This window comes from Abramis brama, assembly GCF_963993115.1.
Source record: "Abramis brama genome assembly, chromosome: 15".
Taxonomy (NCBI): Eukaryota; Metazoa; Chordata; class Actinopteri; order Cypriniformes; family Leuciscidae; genus Abramis; species Abramis brama.
In genome coordinates this window covers 30,532,159-30,555,826 of record NC_139977.1, presented here as the reverse complement: position 1 = coordinate 30,555,826, position 23,668 = coordinate 30,532,159, and the positions used below count along the sequence as shown (strand labels likewise).

At 38.4% G+C, this 23,668-nt stretch overlaps 1 protein-coding gene and 1 long non-coding RNA gene across 4 annotated transcripts in view; one reads left to right on the top strand and one right to left on the bottom strand.

The window, feature by feature from the left end:
* The first annotated feature begins 595 nt into the window (after positions 1-595).
* Positions 596-6,805, top strand: LOC311096803. The gene is made up of 4 exons (XR_014609106.1): positions 596-685; positions 2,460-2,535; positions 2,676-2,768; positions 4,803-6,805. It is a non-coding gene; the product is annotated as an uncharacterized lncRNA (long non-coding RNA).
* Positions 6,806-7,920: 1,115 nt separating this feature from the next.
* The window catches only part of camsap1a (calmodulin regulated spectrin-associated protein 1a), a 29,101-nt gene continuing 13,353 nt past the window's right edge, over positions 7,921-23,668 (bottom strand). Inside the window, exons 4-19 of one of the 3 annotated variants that reach the window (XM_084137796.1) lie at positions 21,841-22,002; positions 21,549-21,629; positions 21,272-21,304; positions 19,526-19,667; positions 18,517-18,656; positions 18,139-18,235; positions 17,863-18,028; positions 16,854-16,939; positions 16,643-16,727; positions 14,004-15,975; positions 13,042-13,178; positions 12,776-12,963; positions 12,597-12,696; positions 10,261-10,376; positions 10,008-10,126; positions 7,921-9,162 (exon numbers count right to left, since the gene is read on the bottom strand). In XM_084137796.1, the coding sequence (XP_083993922.1) occupies positions 8,872-9,162; positions 10,008-10,126; positions 10,261-10,376; positions 12,597-12,696; positions 12,776-12,963; positions 13,042-13,178; positions 14,004-15,975; positions 16,643-16,727; positions 16,854-16,939; positions 17,863-18,028; positions 18,139-18,235; positions 18,517-18,656; positions 19,526-19,667; positions 21,272-21,304; positions 21,549-21,629; positions 21,841-22,002 (3,915 nt within the window). In that variant the 3' untranslated portion in view covers positions 7,921-8,871. Of the gene's footprint in view, positions 9,163-10,007; positions 10,127-10,260; positions 10,377-12,596; positions 12,697-12,775; positions 12,964-13,041; positions 13,179-14,003; positions 15,976-16,642; positions 16,728-16,853; positions 16,940-17,862; positions 18,029-18,138; positions 18,236-18,516; positions 18,657-19,525; positions 19,668-21,040; positions 21,101-21,271; positions 21,305-21,548; positions 21,630-21,840; positions 22,003-23,668 lie in introns of all 3 variants that reach the window. The other 2 variants (XM_084137794.1, XM_084137795.1) reach the window with 2 other exon arrangements.

Sequence of the window (23,668 nt, the reverse complement as noted above, 5' to 3'; positions counted from 1 at the left end):
TATGTGTGAGATTAGGGTTAGGGTTACCCTAACCCTAGCACAAAATATTTCAATATACAGCAAAGAAGGAAAATCAGAAGCTAAATCGATAATAAAGAAAGAAGTTATGAGAATGTGGCAGGAACAATAGAATAGAGGAAACAAGGGAGGGGAACTATTTTTATAAACCCTTAGGTTGGGGTACGAAGGGGGAAATCATTGCAAGGTTACGGTTAGGGCACACTAGACTAAACAAAACTCTGCATCTAGGCAAGCATGATACTGGTTTATGTAATAATTGCAATGTACCTGATCAGCAGAGTATTGTTATGTGTCATAAATATGATAGCAGTAGTCAAGAGGAAAATTTAGGGCATGGGAGAGATTTTAAAAGAAATATTAAATAAATCGTCAGGCCATAAAATAATTTAATATTTATTTTTAATTTCTAAGAGCTACCAAGCTGGAAAAAAACATTTGTTTTATTTATTTATTTCGTATAATGACATAGCATGTAAGCCAGAGATCATTTATAACCTGAGGGTGGCGGTAATGCACTAATTAAAACAGTTTGCGACCGCCGTTAAAAAATCAAAGAAGAAGAATCGCACATCACACTGCAACGTCACCAATATCCTGCAGATGAAAGAGGCTGCTGACACGTGGAGAGAGACACTGCCTTAGTTGGACTAAAACCCTAAAACAGGTAAGTAAACATTTGTTAAAAATAAATGTAATATGTTGTTCAGTTAAGAGATGATATCAGATGAATTGGAAGTCACACATGCCCCCTAATACCTTGAAAAACTTATTAAAACTGCGGCAATTTGCGCGGGCACATTAACCGAAAAGTCGACAAATGCGCCCGCGCGTTTTGCTGGGGTTTTTTTTTTCACATAGCAGCAAAATAGACTTAAAATACTCCGTCATTTATGGTCATACAGACTTGAAATGTGAAAAAAATAAACTGTAAAATGTATTTTTTATGTGTCCACTTACAATCGAAACAAAACATTATGCTTTTGTGTGCTTTCTGCCTCTCCTTCTCCATGAATTTTTTTTCTGGAGCAGGTCTCTAAACGTAAGCAAAACTCAGCAAATACACACTGGCAAGAGTAATCTTTATAATAATTTAAGTGTTTACTTTTTAATGATCTAATTCAAAACGAAAGAGAATATTCTGTTTATGTAATCTATATAAAGAGAGACGTTAAGTTAGTCGTTCTCATGGCAACTCATTATCTGCTAATCACCCGCTGAAAGCGCGCGCTATTCAAACGCAAATATCTTTGTTCTAATATGAATCGCGTTTGTATGTGTGAATGAACGGCTTAGATGCTCGTTTACTACAATTACAACATGCTATTTTTACATGAACGTAACGCTATTATAGTTTAGCTTTTCCTTAACTATATTGCAATACTGAGATGAGTAAAAATCTGCTGAAATATGTTCATGAAATATGTTGTTTAAATAAAATGCAATGTTTTAAACGTATGCTATTACACTGCAAATTAAAATGTATACGCCCTATATTAATGTATCATAAAAAATATATATGTTTGAGACGAAATATGAATGTTTTTAGACAATACTAATGAATCCTTAACTTTGACATACGTATGATAAAATGTATGCTTTTTACAAAGGAAAAATTACACTTAGAATAGTTAAAATTGTAATTGTTGTTGACTTTCATATTATTGTGTTTCATTAGTCACAAATTTGGGGAGAGGTTAAATATTCCAAACCTTTCTGAAAATACAATATGATGATTAACTGCACAATTACTAGAAATGTTTACCTTGGATATTATAAAATTAGCTTGCATAAAAATTTGTTTAACTTTAAACCAATTCTGTAGAATGGCCCATATATCCTATTTGAACAGGATTTGTTTCCAGGTATGACTGTGGGCTTTTGACTTTCATTTATATTAGGATTATTTTGTTAACTATATGCTAAATAAATTAAAAGCAATATACTGTGTCTGTGTGTGTGTATATGTATACATTTCTTGTCAGCCGTCTTCTTAGGTGTGTCTTCTTAGCTACAATGAAGTTTTAAGAGTTTTTATCCAGTCATCAATGGCTTATTGATCATTATAGGTGTTATCAATAATTAAGTTGTTGTTGCTAGTTTGAGTCGAGAAATACACATTTCAGCATTATCATCACTAATCTGTGTGTGCATTTTCCTTGAGAACCAAGCAAGTTGACTCATGAAACCATTTGTTTATTATATCGCGATCGCATATCTCAATCACAATATTGACCTCAATAATTACAATATGACATTTTCCCCAAATCGTGCAGCCCTTGCCAGAAGTATATAGATATCTTTACACTGTCTGCTCAGTACAACAGAGGCAGGAGCTCTGCACTGGGGTTGCTCGAGTTATATGGGCACACAACTTGCTACAAGAGCTATATCCACTATTACGAACAATAAAGTAATATTTGACAAATTTTGTCTTTCAGATTATGAAAATGTTCAAAGGCCAATCTCAAGATACTCTGGGAGGTCTTTCTCAGAGCAAAAAGTCACTTCTAAGAGGTTTGTTTAATCGATTCCAGAAAACAACAGTGTCCCATGCCCCCATTTCTTTAATCCACTCTTGGCACTCTCACCCATGCTACAGTTCCTGTAGATTACCACACACATGTAATTTCTAAATGGTGAATTTGTTTCTTCAGGCTCTTTACCAACCGGCTGATGGCAAAATTCAATAAGAAGGGGAAGGTGAAGAAGCAGAAACTGCCTCTGGAGACGACTAAAACTTTTGAAAGGTAAAGGTACACAGCACCCCCCCCCCTCCCCCTTAAGCTTTTAGTTAAAGCTTAACTAAGAGACAAATTATGTTAGTATTATTATAATAAAATGATACCCAATTGTACTTTTTAAACTGGTAACCTACTGAACAAACTTAAAAAAAAATTGCAAATTGAAAAGCACATGCTACATGCATAAAGTTTAAAAACACAATGAACTAATTTCTTTGTTTTTTGACTTTTTTTTTTACATTGTTCTATTTTAATAAATTAAAAGCACTCAGATAGACAAAAGTGAGGGTAAGCATTAAGACAAATCATCAAGACAAAGTTAATCATTCAAGGGCTGTGAGTATTTTCTCTTTGCCTTTTGTTTGATTCACATTAATGGTGCAATCATCAGAAGGTTTATTAGACTGAATGCAGATCAAATAATACCAATCTCCCCTTTTCTCCAAACTATTTACACCAATTTAAGATATGAACTGTGTTTAAGTGAATACTCTCCAATCCGGTCATTTTGACATATTTTGTTGTGTATTTGATGGTTAAATGCGCGCACAAAGCCTAAAGTGTAATTTGCTTGTCTATTTGCGGTCGGTTTCGGTGCGCACACACATAAGCCACCTTGAAGTTGGAAACAGCGTCCCTTGCTCGGATTATTGTTCATTATTACATGGCTTGGTTGAACTCTAATGTAGAAAGCGGTGTGTTATTTCTTGATAACAGAACTCTGCTAAGTATAACACACCGTTGCCATGAAAAACAGGTTTGCTATAGACGCAGGATTCTAACCGTAGAGACGGAACTGAGTATTTTCTTTAGCAGAAGCAATACAATCCTTTTTAAATGAATAAACTCCTTTTTAAATCAATTTTTTATGTCATATTATTAATTTATTTGGTGGGTAGCCATGTAATAAGCGGGATAATGTAGAGCGAGGCGGTTGTTATAGCGAATATAACCCCTTCAGGCAGATTCAAGACCCCTCCGCATCAGCCTGTCGGGGTTATATTCGCTATAACAACCACCTTGCTTTACATTATCCCTTACTTAAATAGCTCTTTTTTTATTATCAAACAAGTAACCGCAATGCAACAGTAGAGACTGCATTTTACAACAACTCTCTTCTGCATTGCAAATATCAAAAATGCATCAGACAGATGATTTAATATTATCTCATATAGAAACGGCTGGCAAAGATAGAATTTGCAAGATAACATCTATTTATCATTAGTAAATAGTAAGTGCATTTTCTCAGTTTCTCCAGTACTGACAGCAGAACTGATAACGTTGGAGCTGGATACTTCACTGGATTACCTCTTTCTAAACTCATCTACAAGTAATCTAGTATTTGCTAAAATGGAAGTTATAGTATCCAAAAGCATTACATTTGGGCTGTGCTTGAGAAATTTTATTATATGCAGTCTCTCTCAATTCATGATTGCTATCTTAAATATCTTGTCACCCAAGGCCACTGTCTATTGCAGTCTTACACCTTCCTAACATACAGCGACGCGAGTTTACAGAACCCATTTTCAGTCATTTGTTTTCTGCCATATACCACACCAGTCACCATTGGTCACTGTAGTATTGCCACTTCAAGGATTAGTTCACCTCAAAATGAAAATTTCCTGATAATTTACTCACCCCAATGCCATCCAAGATATTCATGTCTTTCTTTCTTCAGAGGAAATGAAATTAAGTTTTTTGAGGAAAACATTCCAGGATTTTTCTCCACACAATGGACTTCAATGGTAACCAAATTGTTGAAGTCCAAATCAATGCAGTTTCACGCTGGACGTAGGCAGAAGTACCGCCCCGTTGTTTACAAAGTGAACTTGCGAAGACTAATACAAACCATTTTAAATAAACTGACAAAAATCCATAAATATGTCATTCAACATACAATAAATTTGAACAATCCTCCTCCTCCACGCTTGTAAACAATGAGCCGGTATAAAAATATTGTATGTTAACTTGCAGTGTTAACAATGTAACTGGTTTTCTTTACATACTTATGGATTTTTTGTTTTTGTTCAACTCTTGCAGCTGCAGTCATAAAATGGGATAAAGAAGCTACAGAGGCTACAATCAAGCATCATGCAGCAGAACATCTTAAACGTGCCGTGGAGGGCATACAGGGGTGGAAATAATGAGCAATTTTACATGAGTACTGTAAGGCATGTGTGTTTATTTCTAGTTTAGGGGACTTTATGGGCCCTATCTTGCACCCAGCGCAATTGACTTTGTACAGCGACGCATGTATCATTCCTATTTTGCACCCGCGCAAAGCGCGTTTTTCCCTCCACAGAAGCACGTCGCTAAACTAGGGAATGAACTTGCGCTCATTGGGCGGTTCAGCGCAAAAAAGGAGGTGTGTTCCGGCGCAAACGTTCCTTCATGCTATTTTGCAGGTTTAGAAAACAATTGCGCCACTAACCAGGAAAAAAATGTTTAAAGTCAGTGGCGCGTTGCACATGTTATTCATATGCTATTTTAAGGGCGCATGCTTGGCCATAATCAATGAAGCGTGTGCACAACGCGCATACACTTTGATTCTCTCATCTACACAGAAGCAGCAGTTTTCATTTTTGCAAATCATACATTATTACGATAGATAGATAGATAGATAGATAGACAGACAATTTATTATAAAAGCATACATCTAGCTTACACATTTACCCAAATTATCATACGCCTTTTTAACCGAAGTTAATTTGGGTGGGTTTCTCCATCCCCAACCTCCCTGACGAGAGCGTTGCTCTCCTCGGCTGTGAACCGCTCCTGGCGCGCGCCTGGCAAATCCGCCGTTTTGATAGGAATCCGCTTTAGAACAAACGCGCCTGCTCTTAAAGGGAATGTGAGATGACGCTCTGATTGGTTTATTTCACGTTACGCCCAAACCACACCTATGAATAATGAAGCTGCTTCAGACCAACCCATTTTAGATTTGCGCCTGGCGCAAGAGTCATTTATCCCGCCGGGAAACTAGCAACAGCGCCAAGACCCGCCCACAAAGTCACTTAAGCTTTGCGCTTTGACACTTGCGTTTCAGATCGTTAAAATAGGGCCCTATGTCTCTCTCCCCCTTTCCAACCACCCTCCCCCAATCTTGATCTGGAGTAATTTGTTTTTTGTTCACTTGGCAGTTCAGTGTAACCATTAGAGTTGTTTTATTTATCAGCCTGTTCATAATTTGCTGAAAACCTCATTAAAGATGGAAAAAAATTGTCATTTCAAACTATTTTTGCTTTTTTTTAAATCAATAATCAGATGTCACTTATTTCCAATTGCAAAAATATAAGGCTACTAAAACGTATTTGCATATTTTAGACAGGTGCATCAAAGGGATAGGTATTAATTTATTATTTACAATTTTAAAGCAGTAGTTCTGCACACTGCTTTTACTATGACTAGAATGAGTTTTATTGAATACCATGTTGTCATCCAACCTTGGAACAAAAGCCTGTTTGATGACCAAAACATGGTTTAATAAAGCTAATAGTAAAGCTAATTTCGTTTGTGCATCTTAAAAACTTTTATGAATGTTCTTTAGACGTCTGTAAGTGACGTTGAAATGACGTTGTGAAAACTTTCATTTACAACATTGTAAAGATGTCACTTGGACATCAAAAATCAACATTTAAAAGAGATGTCTAATGAACGTTCACTATGTACGTCAATAGTGAACACTAAAAAGACGTCTAAAAAAGACGTCAAAAACTTTCATTCTGGCTCTTCAGCAGACGTCTTCTGAATGTTCACTTTTTATGTCAGTTGGACGTCAACAGTGAACGTCAAAAAGACGTCTAAAAAAGACGTTCAAGCTGACTCTTCATTGGACGTCTTTTGAACGTTCACTTTTTATGTCACTTGAACGTCAACATTGAACGTCAAAAAGACGTCTAAAAAAGACGTCATAAAAACTTTCATTCTGGCTCCTCAGCGGACGTCTTCTGAACGTTCACTTTTTATGTCAGTTGGACGTCAACATTGAACGTCAAAAAGACGTCTAAAAAAGACGTCATAAAAACTTTCATTCTGGCTCCTCAGCGGACGTCTTCTGAACGTTCACTTTTTATGTCACTTGGACGTCAACATTGAACGTCAAAAAGACGTCTAAAAAAGACGTCATAAAAACTTTCATTCTGGCTCCTCAGCGGACGTCTTCTGAACGTTCACTTTTTATGTCACTTGGACGTCAACATTGAACGTCAAAAAGACGTCTAAAAAAGACGTCATAAAAACTTTCATTCTGGCTACTCAGTGGACGTCTTCTGAACGTTCGACAAAGACGTTGTAATGACGTCGTTTGGACGTGTCTGTGCTCAGTGGGTCGTTTTCCAGAACGTTGCTTGCGCTTGCCATGCTTTAATACACGGCTCCATGCAGGGGACATCGCCACCTCAATCCCCCCGCCAGCTGTCTCCTCAATGACGGGCAATGCCGAGGGTCCGGGTGCAGGCTCCCTATGACTTGGTCCATGGAGCTGGGCCTCCTCACTGACCATGGTTGTGGCTGCATTCCCCTTGCTGGCACTGAGTTGCTCAATCGTTTGCTAATGTCTGTAGTTATTCCACGAAGGTTTTCACATTCAGTCGACTGCTTACTCACAGTATTTTTCATGGAGGCCAACTCTGCACTTAGGCGATCAATCTTACTCACCAGGCAAGAGACATCGAGGCTATTAAAAGTCACTGAGCGAAGAACATTCTCACCAACCTCATTCAGTAGTTTTAGACAGCTCTTAACATTGTTGACATCTTTCAGTTGCCCTTTGTGAGCTACACAACGCTGCCCCGTGCCAGGACACAGTTCAAACAGGACCTTCTTGGAGTTTTCAATCCACTCTGATCCAAAGTGATTTACAGCCATCAGGATAATGTCATCCTGAGGCACAGTCTTCAGTTTGACAGAAAGGAAGCTTAACAGTTCATCTTCCACTATAGTTTTGCCATCAATAGTGGTGTAAATCTCAGGTTTAATCCTTTGTTTGATAACATGTCGTGCTGCTCTGTCATCAGCGGCCATCTTGGAAAGACTCCTAAAGGACATCTAAAGTCCCCAAAAAGTCAGCGTCCTTTAAAAGTTAATGTTTAACTGGAATAAAAATATTAGGATTTTTTTATTCTGGTCAAATTTCTAAAATTACCTCACACCCGAGATGTCATTTTGGTTGTATAATTTATTAAATTTCAGTGTTCTTCTTTAAAATAAATATATGGTAAATTAAAAAATAATAATTAAAGCAAAGTTTTGTACAATCCAAACATAAACAACAGAAAGCCCTGCTCACAGGAGACCCTGGAGTGCATACATTCTTTACTGAACACACACACACACACACAATCAGTGGCAATGTGTTTCTATGACAATCTGGTTCCTCAGTGAAGAATTATGAAAGTACATTAATACTGTCAGCAGTTAGCATGAATACATGTCAGAAAAGAAAAAGAAAAGATGGATAATACAGAACCATTTCATGATAAAACATTTTAAAACCATGAAAAGCTGAAGGTCAACATCTACACACACACACACACACAGTCACACACACACACACACAGATCCCTTGTCACATGTTCATTGCATTGCACTGCTAAAGTAAGTGTCACGTATGAACAGCAGCATATGGAGAGGTATGAGAATCGCAAAACACCGGATGCGTTCATACGCACATTCGTGTAACCATAGTACATAATTCATAATTCAAGTAGTGAGAGTGTTGTCTGTCGTTCCTGTGTAAATTAATACTACGGTAAAATCAAACAGAAAAGTGCCACATGCAGATTTCTGCCTAAAAAACAACAACACTGAACGATGACATAATTCTAAAACACATTCATTAACTCTGTCAATCAAACATCAAGCTCCACCCACTCCACTTGTTCCTCAGCTCTGCTCATGTGATGTCACAGCGCAGTGGCCAATAGGAGTGCGGCAGCTGGGTGAGCCAATAGGAAAGCAGGAGTCTAGTCTGGAATTTGAGAAGCTCGTGGACCAATAGGATATTAGGAGGCCTGCTCATTTGCAAAACGACAGTTTAAGAGACTGAAACATAACCCAATAGCCAATCAGAAAGCAGCGGATCTATCCGATGAGCCAATGGAAAGGAGGATCATTTTCTCTTGGAGGTGCTTGGCCGTTTGACCTGCCACAGGTGACCATGGATGGTGAGAGCGTCCACGCTGACCGAGACGGATTTGGCGGGAATGACGTTGAACTGCTTGCGGTCGGAGCTGTATTTGTAGAGTCTGTCGATCATTTTGCGGCTGATGGATCGCGGCCCGGTGCCTTTGAGCTTGACGATCTCCTCGGTTTCGGGGGAATACACGTACAGCGCCCGGAACTGGCATCCACCATCACGGAACAGGATTATCAGGTGGTTGGACTCGCATCGCTCGATTTCCTATGGATTAATGGCAATGACTCGTTACATATTCAAACATATACAGCTGGATATATAAAGATGCACAGAAATATAGAAACTATATAAATCAGTTTAGTGTGTAGCTGTTCAACAAATTGTAGATGTTTTTATCATGCAAAACTGTCTTGATTATCCATCCATCCATCCATCCATCCATCCATCCATCCATCCATCTATCTATCGATTAATCCATCCATCTATCTATCTATCTATCTATCGATTTATCCATCCATCCATCCATCCATCCATCCATCCATCTATCTATCTATTAGAGATGTGTGGCTGGCGGTTACGGCAGATAACGTGACGAAAAATAATATTTTAATTCAATTCGGGCGGGTGGCGGGCGGTTGAACCAATCAAATGAAAAATATAATGTATACAGCAATCAGCGGATGGCTGGCAGGTGCGGTTTTGAAAATTGGTCAAAAACGTTGGTGCGGATGGATGGCGGACAATGATGAGTTTTGTGATGCGGTTGCGGATGAAATAATAGCCCACCCGCGCATCTATCTATCTATCTATCTATCTATCTATCTATCTATCTATCTATCTATCTATCTATCCATTCATCCATCTATTTATCCATCCATCCATCCATCCATATAATATAGTAATGGTTCAGTATATACTCTGCATACTTATTTTTTAAAGTATGTGAAACAGTACATAACAGTACAAAAATGCAGTAGTTCATAAGCATGCAGAAAATGTGCATACTGTGCACAGTATTCATACTATGAACTGCATAAATAATATGTAATAGTAAGAATAGCACTGTAGCAATGCGTTGAACAGCCTGCTGTGATAGTGACTGCACTCGCCTCCAGAATGGCGTTCTTCTGTGCTTCATTGACTTTCCCCGCCAGACAGCAGTGAGCGATGGCATTCTGGATGATCGGTTTGTTGGACTTTGCACTCGGCTCCTTAAATAACCTGGGCCCTGAGGACAGCAAGGGGAAAAAGGCAAACTGAGCTAATAATGCTGAAATATTTTGTTATCTTGGGTGAACAAAACAAATAACATAATAAAACTATACATGCATTCAAGAAGAGCAGTAAATGTGTGTATCTCACCATTGTATTCTGCTACAGACGTGATGGACGAGGCCGTTGAGCCGTTGTCCCAGTCTCGCTCCATGTTCCTGCTCGCATTTCGGCTCAATATGGGAAAAGATTCCACAGACTCCCCCCTGCAACACACATCCGGGAATTATGATATTATGATCTGATGACTGGACTGAAATCCAGTGAAAAGCTGTTGCTTCACATGCAATTACAATTACATGTACAAATCACATGCAATTACAATTATCACATGCAATAAAACCAATGATGCAATAAAATATAAATATAGGTTACACTTTATTTTAAGGTGTCATTGTTACAGTGTAATTATACATTTAAAGAGCAACTTGCAGGTTAGAAGACCCAACAAGTCAATGTATAGAAAAATAATGTAGGAACTAGATTTTCTTTAAAAAAAAATTATAAATATGCTACAGTGGCTTCTGGAGTCGTTTTTGTGAGAAAATTTTACTTCCGCATCTGAAAATGGGCGTGACGGGCGAGAGTCGTGACGTAGCACGAGGGAGAGCGGTCGATTCAAACAACAGGGAAATATGGATTGCAATGACATTTCGGACGCTGAGGAAATTGTTGACGGACCACAGCCATACAATTATGAGCCTGCTAGGCTGCCAAGAGAGCAGGGACAGGCCAGGATTAATGTTAGACAGAACATATTGGAACTTACAATAACAGAAACTAAGCTTTGATCAGGCGTTTGTCATGCTCATTAATATCCGCCCAGACTAACGTTACGTGATATAACTTAGCGGTTTCTCATGGAGAGACAGAGAGATATTTATTCCTGATACATTTTTTGTTCCATAGGTGCTTGTGTGGGAAATGCGAGGCAATGTTTACAGCTGAGGAAAGTCAGTGTTGCAGGGAGGTGGATGCATACTGGGCCTTAGTGGAAAATGCCAAACTTTCCATGGTTGCAGTTAGTGTTACTACAGTAAAGCCATGGTGAATGTTGCTGATCTATGGACACTGGATAGTTCGTTCATTCATTGCACAATGTTTATTCCTGGTTTTCACGTCAGCGCTGTTTGATCCGTTAATAACGGAGAAATGTGAATATTTCTCACTAGATCTCGCAGCGATGTTATTACTTCAGTGGCGAATTCTTTATTTACTGGATCTCGCAGTTACAGTGTTGCTTGATCAGGCTCGCGCTGCACTGGTCCAAACTGATAAACGGTCCACACAAACACAATAACGAGTAACTGTTAGCTCAGTTTCGTTCCGCTTACATTGCGTTTGCCAGTTGATGTTGTGCTCGCGCCTATATCCGGCGGGAGAACCCGAAGATGCGTGCACTGAAGGAACCGCACTAGCTCTGAGTCTCACCCGGCTCTTACTTCGGTATCCCATGTTGAACTCCTTCATATCGCCGGGACGATAATCCTCCGATCTGAAGTGAACGCTACACACGACCGCGTTTTCCGAAGCCGACGCGGAAGAGAAATCCCGTCTCTTCACCTGCACAACCCGCACCCAGGCACGAAAGATAGCACCGTCCTTTTTCCTGTTAGGAAACCGGTGGACTCGATGTCCTGACAGGCTGGAGTTTTTGCAAGCTCCACAAACACATAAATTTACCATGACGATGATAAATTGAAATACAAAAACTACTGAAAACACACTGTCTCACGACCGCTCTTACTGAATACCAACCCACTCTGCACTGAGCTGCGGCAGAGCACAGCACACGTCTCCCTCGTGTGACGTAAAATGACGCGATGTTGAAAAAAAAGCGGTTTGTACGAGCAGTCAAAGAAACGCTCACTTTATCTACTAAATTGGTGTCATTATGTCGTTTTAAAACATTTTAAATCCTGCATTATCTTTTCATATGGTATTTTCATACACGGTTATATATTCATTTAGATTTTTTTTTTACCTGCAAGTTGCTCTTTAAGTACTGAGTAATATTAAGCAACTACATGTACTTACTATAGGGTTATGGTAGGATTAGGATTTGGTTGAGGTAGTTGCATGTAATTATGCATAATTTACTGTTATTATTACTATGGTAAGTACATGTAACATGTAACAAGGACACTGTAAAATAAAGTGTTACCTAAATATAAAATAAATATAAATTACAAAAGATTCAATTTAGAACAAAGAACAAATAAATAAATAATATTTTAGATAAAGTAGCTCTGAATCTAGTAAAAAAAAAAAAAAAAAAAATATATATATATATATATATATATATATATATATATATATATATATATATAAGTCAACTCAAAGTGTGATGTGAAGAAACGCAACATTTTTGCATAAAGCTGTCGCTTTGAGTCCAGAGAAGTGGGCCGCACATCTGCGATGCTCACCTGTGTGAACTGGCCCCTCCTGACGCCACACTGTCACCTTCAGTAGCAGCAGAAGCCAATGAGAGAGAAGATCCAGAGGGAGCAGAACAGAGACTCACCGCTGGAGAGAGAAAGAGTGGCGTTACCGGCTCAGAATCAAATGCATTATGTGTAGATGCATTAAAAGTACAGTTTCTTACGAGCCGAACAGGAAGATTCCGCTCGATGCAGCGATTTAGGGCGTGGCCTCCTGTTTCGTGGGCGTGGTTTGGTGACGCCCTGCTCCTCCAGAAGCTCTTCCTGCTTCCTGCGCAGGTACTCCTGTTTGATCAGCTCCCGACGAGCCTTTTCTTCCTCTTTACGCACACGGTCTTCCTCAGCTTTTCGTCTGACACAAACAGACATAAACAACATCAAATAGAGAAAAGCTCTCCTATTTACTCTCCAGATCCAGCGTGACTGATACCTGGCTTCATCTCGCTTGAGCTCTGACTCCACCTCCAGCTGCTGCTTGCGTATCCGTGCCTCTTCGGCCTTACGCTGCTGTTTAAGAAGGAACGCCGCCCTCTTCTTAGCCAGCTCGTCCTCTGCTTTCTGATCATCCTACATACAGGAAGGCAATGGTTTTCATACAAACAAACAAAAATACTAACCAGGCAACAGGAGACAAGTTTCATCTTTATCCTACAATCTTTTTATTAATAATTTTTGGTAACATTTTATTTTAAGGTGACAGTTACACGTCATTACATGTACTTACTATAGTAATAACAGTAAATTATGCATAATTACAAGTAACTAACCCTAAACCAAACCCTAACCTTAACTATATAGTAAATACATGTAGTTAATTAATATTACTCAGTCCTTATTCGAGTACAATGTAACCATGTCACCTTAAAATAAATTTTAACCTAACCTTTTTTTATTCTTGATCATTGGTGTCTTTTATCATGTTACTGTTGCTTTTTATAGACTCTTACGGCTTATTGCTTTTATGATATGGTTGCCATAGCAAGGAGGTAAAATACATAAATATTTAATAAATAAATAAAAACTTTTTTTTATAGAAATGAATAAAAAAAACATTTTTGAACTTATTAAATAACAATATTAATAAAAATAAAATCACATTAAACCACTCTTCAGCCAACTATCTATTTTATAATGCAATATAATTAAAATAAATTTTAATATGCAATTTAACAATTTGATAAATCATATTATAATAACAGATTTAAAAATATAAATAATAATAATAATAATAATCATTAAAAATCCACAGTGTAGACAGAATCACTGATTATAATGGGTTCAACTGTCTTTTGTCGTGTCGCATTGCTAGTTTCCAGTGTAGACACAATATATTATAATAATAATAATAATAATAATAATAATAATAAAACAGTTATGCAAACGCTCTGGTACCTTGAAGAAGAAGCCCAGCCCAGACTTCTGTTCACCATCAGGTTCTGCGCTACCTTCTGACGGTTTAGCCGGGTCATATAGGTCCACTTCAATGAGCTGTGCTTTCGTTCTGTTTTCCTCAGATGAAACTGGAACGTTCTCCTCTCCAGAGCCTCTGGACTCGGTTGGATCCGAGTCCAGAGGCTCCCGGGCTGGATCGTCAGGCGGCGGTTCTGCGGAGGGGGGTTCGGTTTGGGGAGGGTCAAGGATGTCTGAGCGTCTGTTTGCAGATTCCTGCAGTTTGAATGTAGTATTCCGAATAATTCCTTTCAAGCCACGCCCACCCTCTTTAACCCCACCCTCTTCCTCATTCTCAGCCCGGGGGGTCCTGCCACCCGGCGTCGGAGTGCTTGCTTTTGCTGCTGGACGACTGTTGGTATCTTTGCTCAGTTTGAGGTCGCTAGGTTTCGTCCGAGGCGTACGACTCGAGCTGAGTCTGGGAGGACGCTTGGTCGCGTTGGAAAAAGATTCTGTGAACTGCACGGAAAGGCGCGACTTGGTCTCGTGCTGCTCCGGCGGTTGTTCGTTTAAGGTCGGCACTGTGATTGGTTTGGTTTGCGGTTGTTCCTGCGGGGACTGGACGGTCTGTTTCATGAGCAAGTCCTGCTGGAGAGACATTTGCAACATTTGCTGCTGTATCGCTCCGATCGCTTCGTTCAGGAGCTCGATTGAACGGCTACATTCGCTGAGATCTGGCTCTCCGCCCACATCGTCTGAAGCTCCGCCCCCTCCCATGACGCTCAAACGATTGTCCTTATCCTCTAATGGAGTTACTGACGTTTCTTTATGCTCAGGGCCCTTTCCTCGAGCTTTCAGAACCTCAACGCATGCATCGTCCTTCGTAAGCGGTTTCTCCTTAAACACAACTCCCGTTTTGAGTGGGTGTGGCAGTGTGTCGCTCCTCCCTTTTTTAACGACATGCAAGAATGCCGCCTTTCCCAGCTGTTGCCGTTGGCGTGCCGACAAGTTCTCCATCTTTCTTTTCTGCATCTCGATGGCACGCCGTTTTTCCTCCAATTGCATGCGAAGGTGGACAAGTTCGGAAGCGAAACCAGGGCGGCCACCTGGTGTTCCCGGACTCTTGTCCGAAGGGAAGTGCATGCTTTCGGATCCATCGGGAGTGGTTGTCTGCGAGCTTCCTGTGCTGGGACAACCATCCGGAAATCCGACTCTATGCCTGCGGCGTTCTGCGAAACTCGTCATGCGGCCGGTCGATGTGCTGCTGGCCTGCGACAACACGCTGGGGCAGGGACTTGCCCGACCGCTAGTACCTTCCTTATCGTCCCGTTCGTGCAGACAAACGTCCTCACGCAATTTCACGGACTCCTCTTCCTCTCCAAAGCCCATGCATTTCCTCCCAGCTTGCATCAGAAGCGCTTTGGAAAGCTCTTGTTCTGGAACCTCTACATCTTCATCTTCCTCAAACTCAGAGTCTGAGACGATGTCCTCCCAGGCTCCGAGCGGACTGTCCCGCACACACTCCGCGTCGTCGTGCAGGAAGAAGCTTCCCGGGGATTGCGCTCGAGAGCTTTCTTGCTCTATGCTATTGATAGGAGTAAACGTCCGGTTGAGTATGCATTCTGTGGGCGTATGCGACCCCCGGCGTCCCTGACCCCGTCCTTCGCCACTCTCCTCCCGTTTACTAATCCCCATTTTCTCCTTATTTGGTCGGAGAACTGCAGGTTGCAACGGTTCCAAGAAGAAACCATCTCTGGATGCAGCAGCGCCCTCAGGGCTAATGACAGCCAATAGCTCCTCCTCTTCCTCCTGGTTGTCATGGTTACGTGTCTGGGGGAGGGGCTGGCCATTGATGCGATGTCGTGGAGTAATGGAGATGACGTTGGAGGCTAAACTGTCCTTGCTAATGGAACGAGCCAGGCTGATATTATCGCCATATATACGTTCCCAATCCGTCTCCATTTGAGAGATGGGTCTGAGAAAAGAGATACAGATGTGTTTATTTGAACGGGTTAGTCATTTATTCCAGGACTGGGCTCTATAAATTGTGCAATGGTAGAAATGTGTCAACCTGTAGAGATTCTGCAAGTTCCAATTTAAAAGGAAAACATTCAAATAAGATAAAGTAGCTGTCATTTGTAAAGTATTTAATTTACTGTATTTAAAAAAAAAGAAGGCATTAACACATTTTCATAAATTTTTATAGAATTTCCAGCAAAAATGACACATATTTTATGACCATTACCATGTCACAAAATTACTCTTGCCATGATGTATTTTTGGTCAGATTGTCCACGCCTTATTAATTCTATATAAATGGCATTTAATGTGACATTAGTGTTATTTATTATGTGTACAGTACATTTTAACTTTAGTACATTTTGATTTTATTAAATTTTTTAAGTTTTAGTCATTTTATTATGTGCTTTTGCCATTTTATTTAATTTCTTTTATTTCTTTTCAGCTTTATGTCAGTTTTAGCTTCAGTCATTTTAGTGACTGCAAGCAACATTTCATTATTTATATATTATTATTTACATTATATTTTATTTCAGCTTTATTTCAATTAAAGAAAACCATTTTAATAGTTTTAACTTCAGTTAACAATCCCGGTACTGTGTGACATTAGACTTAACCCTAACCTTTGTCTCCGTTCTGTCCAGGCAAGCTGTGATCCAAGCATAAGTCCATCCATACGGGACAAAGAGTTTGACCTGTTCCTGAGCTCTGCTCACAGAATGACAGAGAGAGAGAGAGAGAATTTTTTTTATCAATTAGAGAATTGAGAATCAATTTAATCAATCAATCTAAATGCAATATTATGCTAAAAGTTTAATTTGAAGATGTAGTTACCTGAACTCTCCTCCCCCTGAGAGGTCTTCTGTTGTCTCTGTCGTAACGGGAGGAGCGGGTGGGAGGGGGACGGGCTTCTATTTCTTCTGAAACAAAATCAGCTCCATTACAAGAAGAGTCAAACGGCTAATTGCAACAAACCATTTATGTGTGTATATGTCTGTCTAACTATCTATATATGCTAATAGAACAAATTTTGTTAAATATATGTCATTTTACACAATATTTACTCAAAATTCAATAATAAAAAAAAAATATATATATATATATTTAAAACACAAAATATACATTAGCCATTGACAAACCAGTCTGTAGATTTTGGGAACTGACATTAGAGAGAGCTAGGACTATGTTCACACTTTCAGTTCAAATCCGATTATTTGTGCATCCATTTTGAATCTGATCTAAAATTATTGACTGTCCTCATTGTGTATCGCAACTGTTCAGATGCCGCTGTTTCGTTTTATAGAATATCTATAAAATAAAATGCCTAATATTAAAGATGAACGAGAAACAGCGAGTGCTCTTTGCCATCGCGGCTATTTACCTGCAGCAAAAGAGCAAATGCCGGTGTATCGGAGAAAACCATTCAGGCTCAGAGTCAGCACGGCGAGTACCACCGTATGTACACAGAGACATATCATAAATTATAGGACAGTTGCTGACTGCTAAGATGAGCTTCTCCATCTTGCATCGACACTGAAGAGCGACGGATCACATACTTCACTTCTATTGGTTGTCTCTCCCAAAGTCACTCTTCATTTGCATAAAGTTGAACATATAGAGAGTCAGACAAGCGGATTTTCAGAAATGAACAGGATTTCAATCGGATATGCACAAAAATCAGATTTGGACTGACAGTCTGAACAAGGCTTAACACTGTTAACTCGTTGTTTTAATCACAACCCAATTGTGATATTGCATAGTTGTAATTTAATGCAATGAAGTGCAATGGTAAAATACGTACTGCAATGTGTAACAGATCATTAGGTACTTCAAATAGACTTACACAGACAAGGAGTCCTCAGGGTGCAAGTAATACCGCATACAACCGTCAGGATTGGCAGCTGTCGCCAACGAGTCGGCTGAAGGAGACGGAGTTAAAAAGCTACGCTTAGTGGCATTGGATATGGGCACATGGGGACGGGAACTCTTTGGCTGAAGAGACGCTCTCACTGTCAGATTGTCAATCACAACACAGCATAATAATAAAGAGTGAATGAGATGGACGTCTTCAGATAGAATTTAAGTGTGCATCTGAAAGCTTTTAAGACCCGGTTCTTACCATCTTTAATCTCTTGTAGGTCTCGTGGCTTTACGAAGTCCGGCTTCACTACTTCAAACCACCAAAAGAGCTCAGCAATGAAAACCATCACGTTGTGCTGGAGGAACAAGAGCAAGTCACAGTCAAGCAGGGAATCTGTTAGCTGTCAGTTAGCACACATAAGCTCTGGTCTATAACCTAGTGAGCCGTCTACTAAGTAAAGCAAATTAGTTCAAATAAAAAGAAATAATCATGTTAGTTAAAGTATTTGTATGCACTGTATTCTGGGACTGTCTTAACTATGAAGGATGCATATGATGCTGTTTTAATTTGGCCTTTGGTTTCTCAAAAGGAAACCCTTTACAATACTTTTACAGAATGACATATTTAGGTACGGACCTTTAGCACCGGTGGGCCGTAGAGCAGGTCTTCAGTCTGCAGGTAAAAACACCTGTTCAGGTATTCGTTAGAAAACTCCCGCAGCAGATGGATGTTGTACACACTATCCGACAGAGATGTCACTTCCTTCAGACATATGTCTAATGGAGAAAAACAATGTTGAAACTTAAAGAGCTTTACAACTTCTTAAAAAAAAAAAAAAAAAAATTATATTTCTAAATCATTCTTGCATTAATTGTCGAGTTTAACTTAACAGTTGGCTTTGTATATTACAAATAGTGTTGACTCTTTGACAAATTGCTTTGGTTTCCTTTTTTGTAAGTTGCTTTGGATAAAAGTCTGCTAAATGTATACATATAAATGAATCTAACAATTTACGAAAGAATGAATTGAGAAAATTATTGCACATTTGTGTGTGTGTGTGTATATATATACATATATATATATATGTGTGTGTGTGTGTGTGTGTGTGTGTGTGTGTGTGTGTGTGTGTGTGTATGTATGCATGTATGTATATATACACACACACACACATATATATATATATATATAAAATATAGATAATAATAGATAAATATAGATAATATATATATATATATATAGAGAGAGAGAGAGAGAGAGAGAGAGAGAGAGAGAGAGAGAGAGAGAGAGAGAGAGAGAGAGAGAGAGAGAGAGAGAGAGAGAGAGAGAGAGAGAGAGAGAGAGGGAGGGAGGTAAGTATGAATATATGAGATATTTGGGGTTAGTATGAATATTACAAATGATATCTATTTCAAATAAATGCTGTTCTTTTGAACATTCAATCAAAGAATCATTAAAAAAGTAGAATCAAATACCAATTTTAACTTCAAAACTACTTTAAAAATCTGTATAAATAATTTCTAAATCATTGTTGCATACATTTTTGAGTTGAACTGAAACAGTTGACTTAAGAATTTACAAAATTATTCTGCTCATTTGTGGCCCTGTGTGTGTGTGTGTATGTGTGTGTGTGTGTGTGTATATATACCATCTAGCCTCATGTATTCTGGGCAGTAGAAGTGTACGACCGCTAGCAGTGCTGCTCCGTCACAAACGTCCTTCATCAGGTCCTCCATCACAGACAGGTGAGGGAAAGAACGACCGGACAGGTGTTCTCTACGGTAACGTACCTGAGAGAGAGCAGGCAGGGACTTATAAAGCATCTAACACAGATCAGACACATGCACAGTCTCTCGCATACCAAATGACACGCTCACTTCAAACATGACAGTTCACTCGAAAATGAAAATCCTGTCATTTAACTGACTGTTTCTGTTCTTAGTTAGAAATAAACACAAGTATCTTTTCCATAAAATAAATGTGGATAATAATTCTGTCTGCTAAGCTCCAAAAAGGACGCAACACAAAAGTAGTCTGTACAAGTTAATAATAATAATTATATTACTTAATATTAAAGCATTACGTTCAAAGTCTTTGGATTCCATGATAACTGTGTGAGGAACACACTGAAATGTAATTTTTTGTGTGGAAAAAAAAGTTTTTTTGTGATTATTTGCTGAAAATCTTGCCTTCTGTCTTAGCTCTGATTTTTTTTTTGTTGAATCCTTACAATACACACACATGACAGCATTTTCATTATGAGTGGAACAAACCTTGAAAAAAAAAAAATTCATGCAATTTTTTAAAAACCTTCCTAATGTGGAATGTGTTATGTGGCAAAGTGGCTTCTTCTGTGTCAAATAATTTAATATACAGTATATATAGACCTATTTCAATCAATCTAAAAATTTAAAAAAGCTTTTTTTTTCTTTTTACTTAAAATAATAATGTATGAAAATACTTCATTTAAATAATATACATAAGACATATATAAATATTTTTGGTGTTTTTTGCAAGATAGAGGGAGAGGATCAGATTGGACCTGGAGCCAGGATCATAAAAGTCGTTTCTCCAAATTGAGTTTAAAAATAATTTTATTTCACTTTCTCTTCTATGGTGAGAGTCTGAAGGTCTTTGCCTCTACATCACAGATCCAAACACTCTTCTGGACCTTTACTGTTGAATTCAAACACCTCCAGCAAACACAAAATAATCCACTGAATGACATTTTGAATGATTGGATGTGTGGATGCATGAAAAGACAGATGGATGAATGAAAGAGTGAAGTATTGTGTGCGTGTTAAAGGTTTGCTACTCAATACGAGACTTGATCAATTATTGTCCAAATGTTTGGGATCGGTAAGACTTTGTGTTTTTAAAATAAGTCTCGTCTGCTCACCAAGACTGCATTTATTTAATCAAAAATACAGTGAAAACAGTAATATTGAGAAATATTATTACAATTTAAAATAACTGTTTTCTATTTGAATATATTTTAAAAGTTGTATTTATTCCTGTGATCAAATATGTATTTTCAGCATCATTACTCCAGTCTTCAGTGTCACATGATCCTTCAGAAATCATTCTAATATGCGGATTTGCTGCTCAAGAAATATTTCTGATTATTATAAATGTTGAAAACAGTTGAGTGTGAGTACTGTACCACACGAGAGAATTCCACTGGCTCCAGCATGCAATGGGCCAAAGCGTTCATGAGATCAGGCTGAGATAGAGACAACGAACAACAGAGAAAGAGAGAGAGGTGGACAGAGAGATGAATGCATGAGATGCACAATGACACACACGTTCCCCCTGCCAAACACACACACACACACTATCTAGTCATTTGCCCGGAGAATGACGTGGCGGACACAGGGGGTGCTGTGGCACTTACAGGCACGAGCTTCCAGTACCATTTTGAGGGAGACTATCCGACAGGAAGGGGCGGGACAAGAGAGACAAACAGGAAGAGCATAAAGGTTAAAGGTCGAGCAGAGAAAGAGGTGTAGGGAGAAGAGAACGATCAGATTTAAAAGCAATCGAATCTGATCATAGAACAGGGTTAAACCGTCTAGTAAAATGCACAGTGAGTGATTCAGCCAATCAACGAGGAGGCTTGCATGCTAACGGTCTACTATAGGATGGGTTACGAGACTCATGATTGGTCAGACCTTCTGATGGCACGGTGAATCCATCAGCGGCTGTTTCATCTTGAGTTCCTTCTCAGAGAGCTCTCTCGTCTTCAAGATCACCTGCAACACAAACACAAACAGTTCAGCGTACTGGACTCCATTTCACACTGTAATGAAGAGTCTGATATACTAGAAACACTATTAGAGACCTTAAAGGTACAGTATCAAAAATAGCTTGTTGAAGGGTCAGGGAACATGTTTTGGTTTAAGAAACCTTGACTAACCTTATATGTGAACTTAAATGGCCAAGTTAAAGAAAAAACAAACTGACCTTGTTGATCCAGAACAGCATGGCATCCTCCATGTCGAAGGGAAGCTCTTTAGAGGCGCAGAAGGAGGAGAAGCGCTTGACGCTTGCCACGACTCTCTCTACAGCCATCATCTCCACGGTGTACGCCATCATCAGAGCGTCTATCAGCGGAATATGAGAACTCTACACACACACACACACACACACAAATGTAACCGGACAGATGATAGCAGTGTTGTTATTGTTAACTAAAACTACATTGTTTTCAGTAATTGAAACGAAGCTGAAATAAACCTAGATGAAAAAAAAAAGTAAAAGAAATGACTATGTTGTATAAGATGAAGAACTAAAATTACTAAAAATAAAATTAAAGATATATACAAATATTTAAAAAAAAACTAATAAAAATTAATAAACATAAAAAACTTAAAAAATAAAATATAATTCAATTCAAATTATTAATAAATACTATAATAGTATACAAATAATACTAAAATAACACTGCTGGGAAGTCATAACTGATTTGCATTTTTATCAGAGTAAATATACATAAAGGAGTAAATAAAGTTAATAAAAAGAGTAATCATATAACAATGATGGCATAATATATCAATACTTATTTATATATTTATAGTAATTGAATTTAACAGATATAGTTTAATACATATTTAAAATATACATTTTTTTTTACAAAGAAACAATATATTAAAATATTTAACAATATATAACAGATCACTTTTTTTACATTGACATCACACAAACTCACTGTGTTTTAAATTTTACATCAGTGAGTGGTGTCAGTTATCTCACAAAATAATATGGTTATTTTGCATTAAATCAAATTTTCTGTAAAATATTTTAACTTTTGTCAATCTGATCAAATCTGGAGTAAAAAAGGAGTCAATGTCAATGTCAATCAATACTGTTATAAACTATTAAAGCAACCAAAAAAAAAAGGCTATTACCAATATGGTGATGATTTACTGTGCATGCCTAGATTACACTGCATTGACAAATTGCATTATTTATAAATTGCATTTATAATGTTAAAGTGGTCTTAAAAATAGAATCACGTTTTATGCGTACAGAAATCTGTGCACAGTATACATACAGCATACCGATGGAAAAATATTGAGAGTAGTATGCCATTACAAACATACTGTAAGAAAGAGAGAGCGGTTTACATGATCTCTCAACAAGATGGAAGACTCAAGAGATTCAGCCGTATAAGGAGAACATCAGTCCTGCTGTACTCAATCTCTGTTACACACACACACACACCTGACAGAACACAGAGTCATGGCGCAAGTGTTTGTCAGGGAACTGGCAGAAAGTCCACTGCCTCGGTTTAATGACGGGAGTGTCTGAGTGTCATTCAGAAACACACTCTACACACACAAACCTCAGAGCTCAAAGGGCTGATCTGATTCCCTTCAATCGAATGCGTTATTACTCTGATAGCGTCTATAAACATGTCAACATGCTCAGCAAAATTCTCCTCAAACTGACCGTACAAGAAGAAAGTCTGTGCTAATGTGTGTGATTTGTTATACAAGCACTAAAAGAAAGAAAGAAATATGAAATTATTTACTTAATTTATTTTGATCAAAACCACTGGAATGCAGGTCACATTATTTATGTATTATTTATATACTATTATACTCTTCTAGCAATACTGAGAATGCACAAGTACTTGTAATCATGTTGTGACACCCTTCGGAAGCAATGGCACGTGAAATCAAGCATTTGTGTTTACAGACTTGTGCACTTATTGTATTATTGAGTATTGCTGCCTTCAAGTTTTCCTGGGAAGCAGTGCTGTTATTGTTAACTAAATCAAAAAATAAAT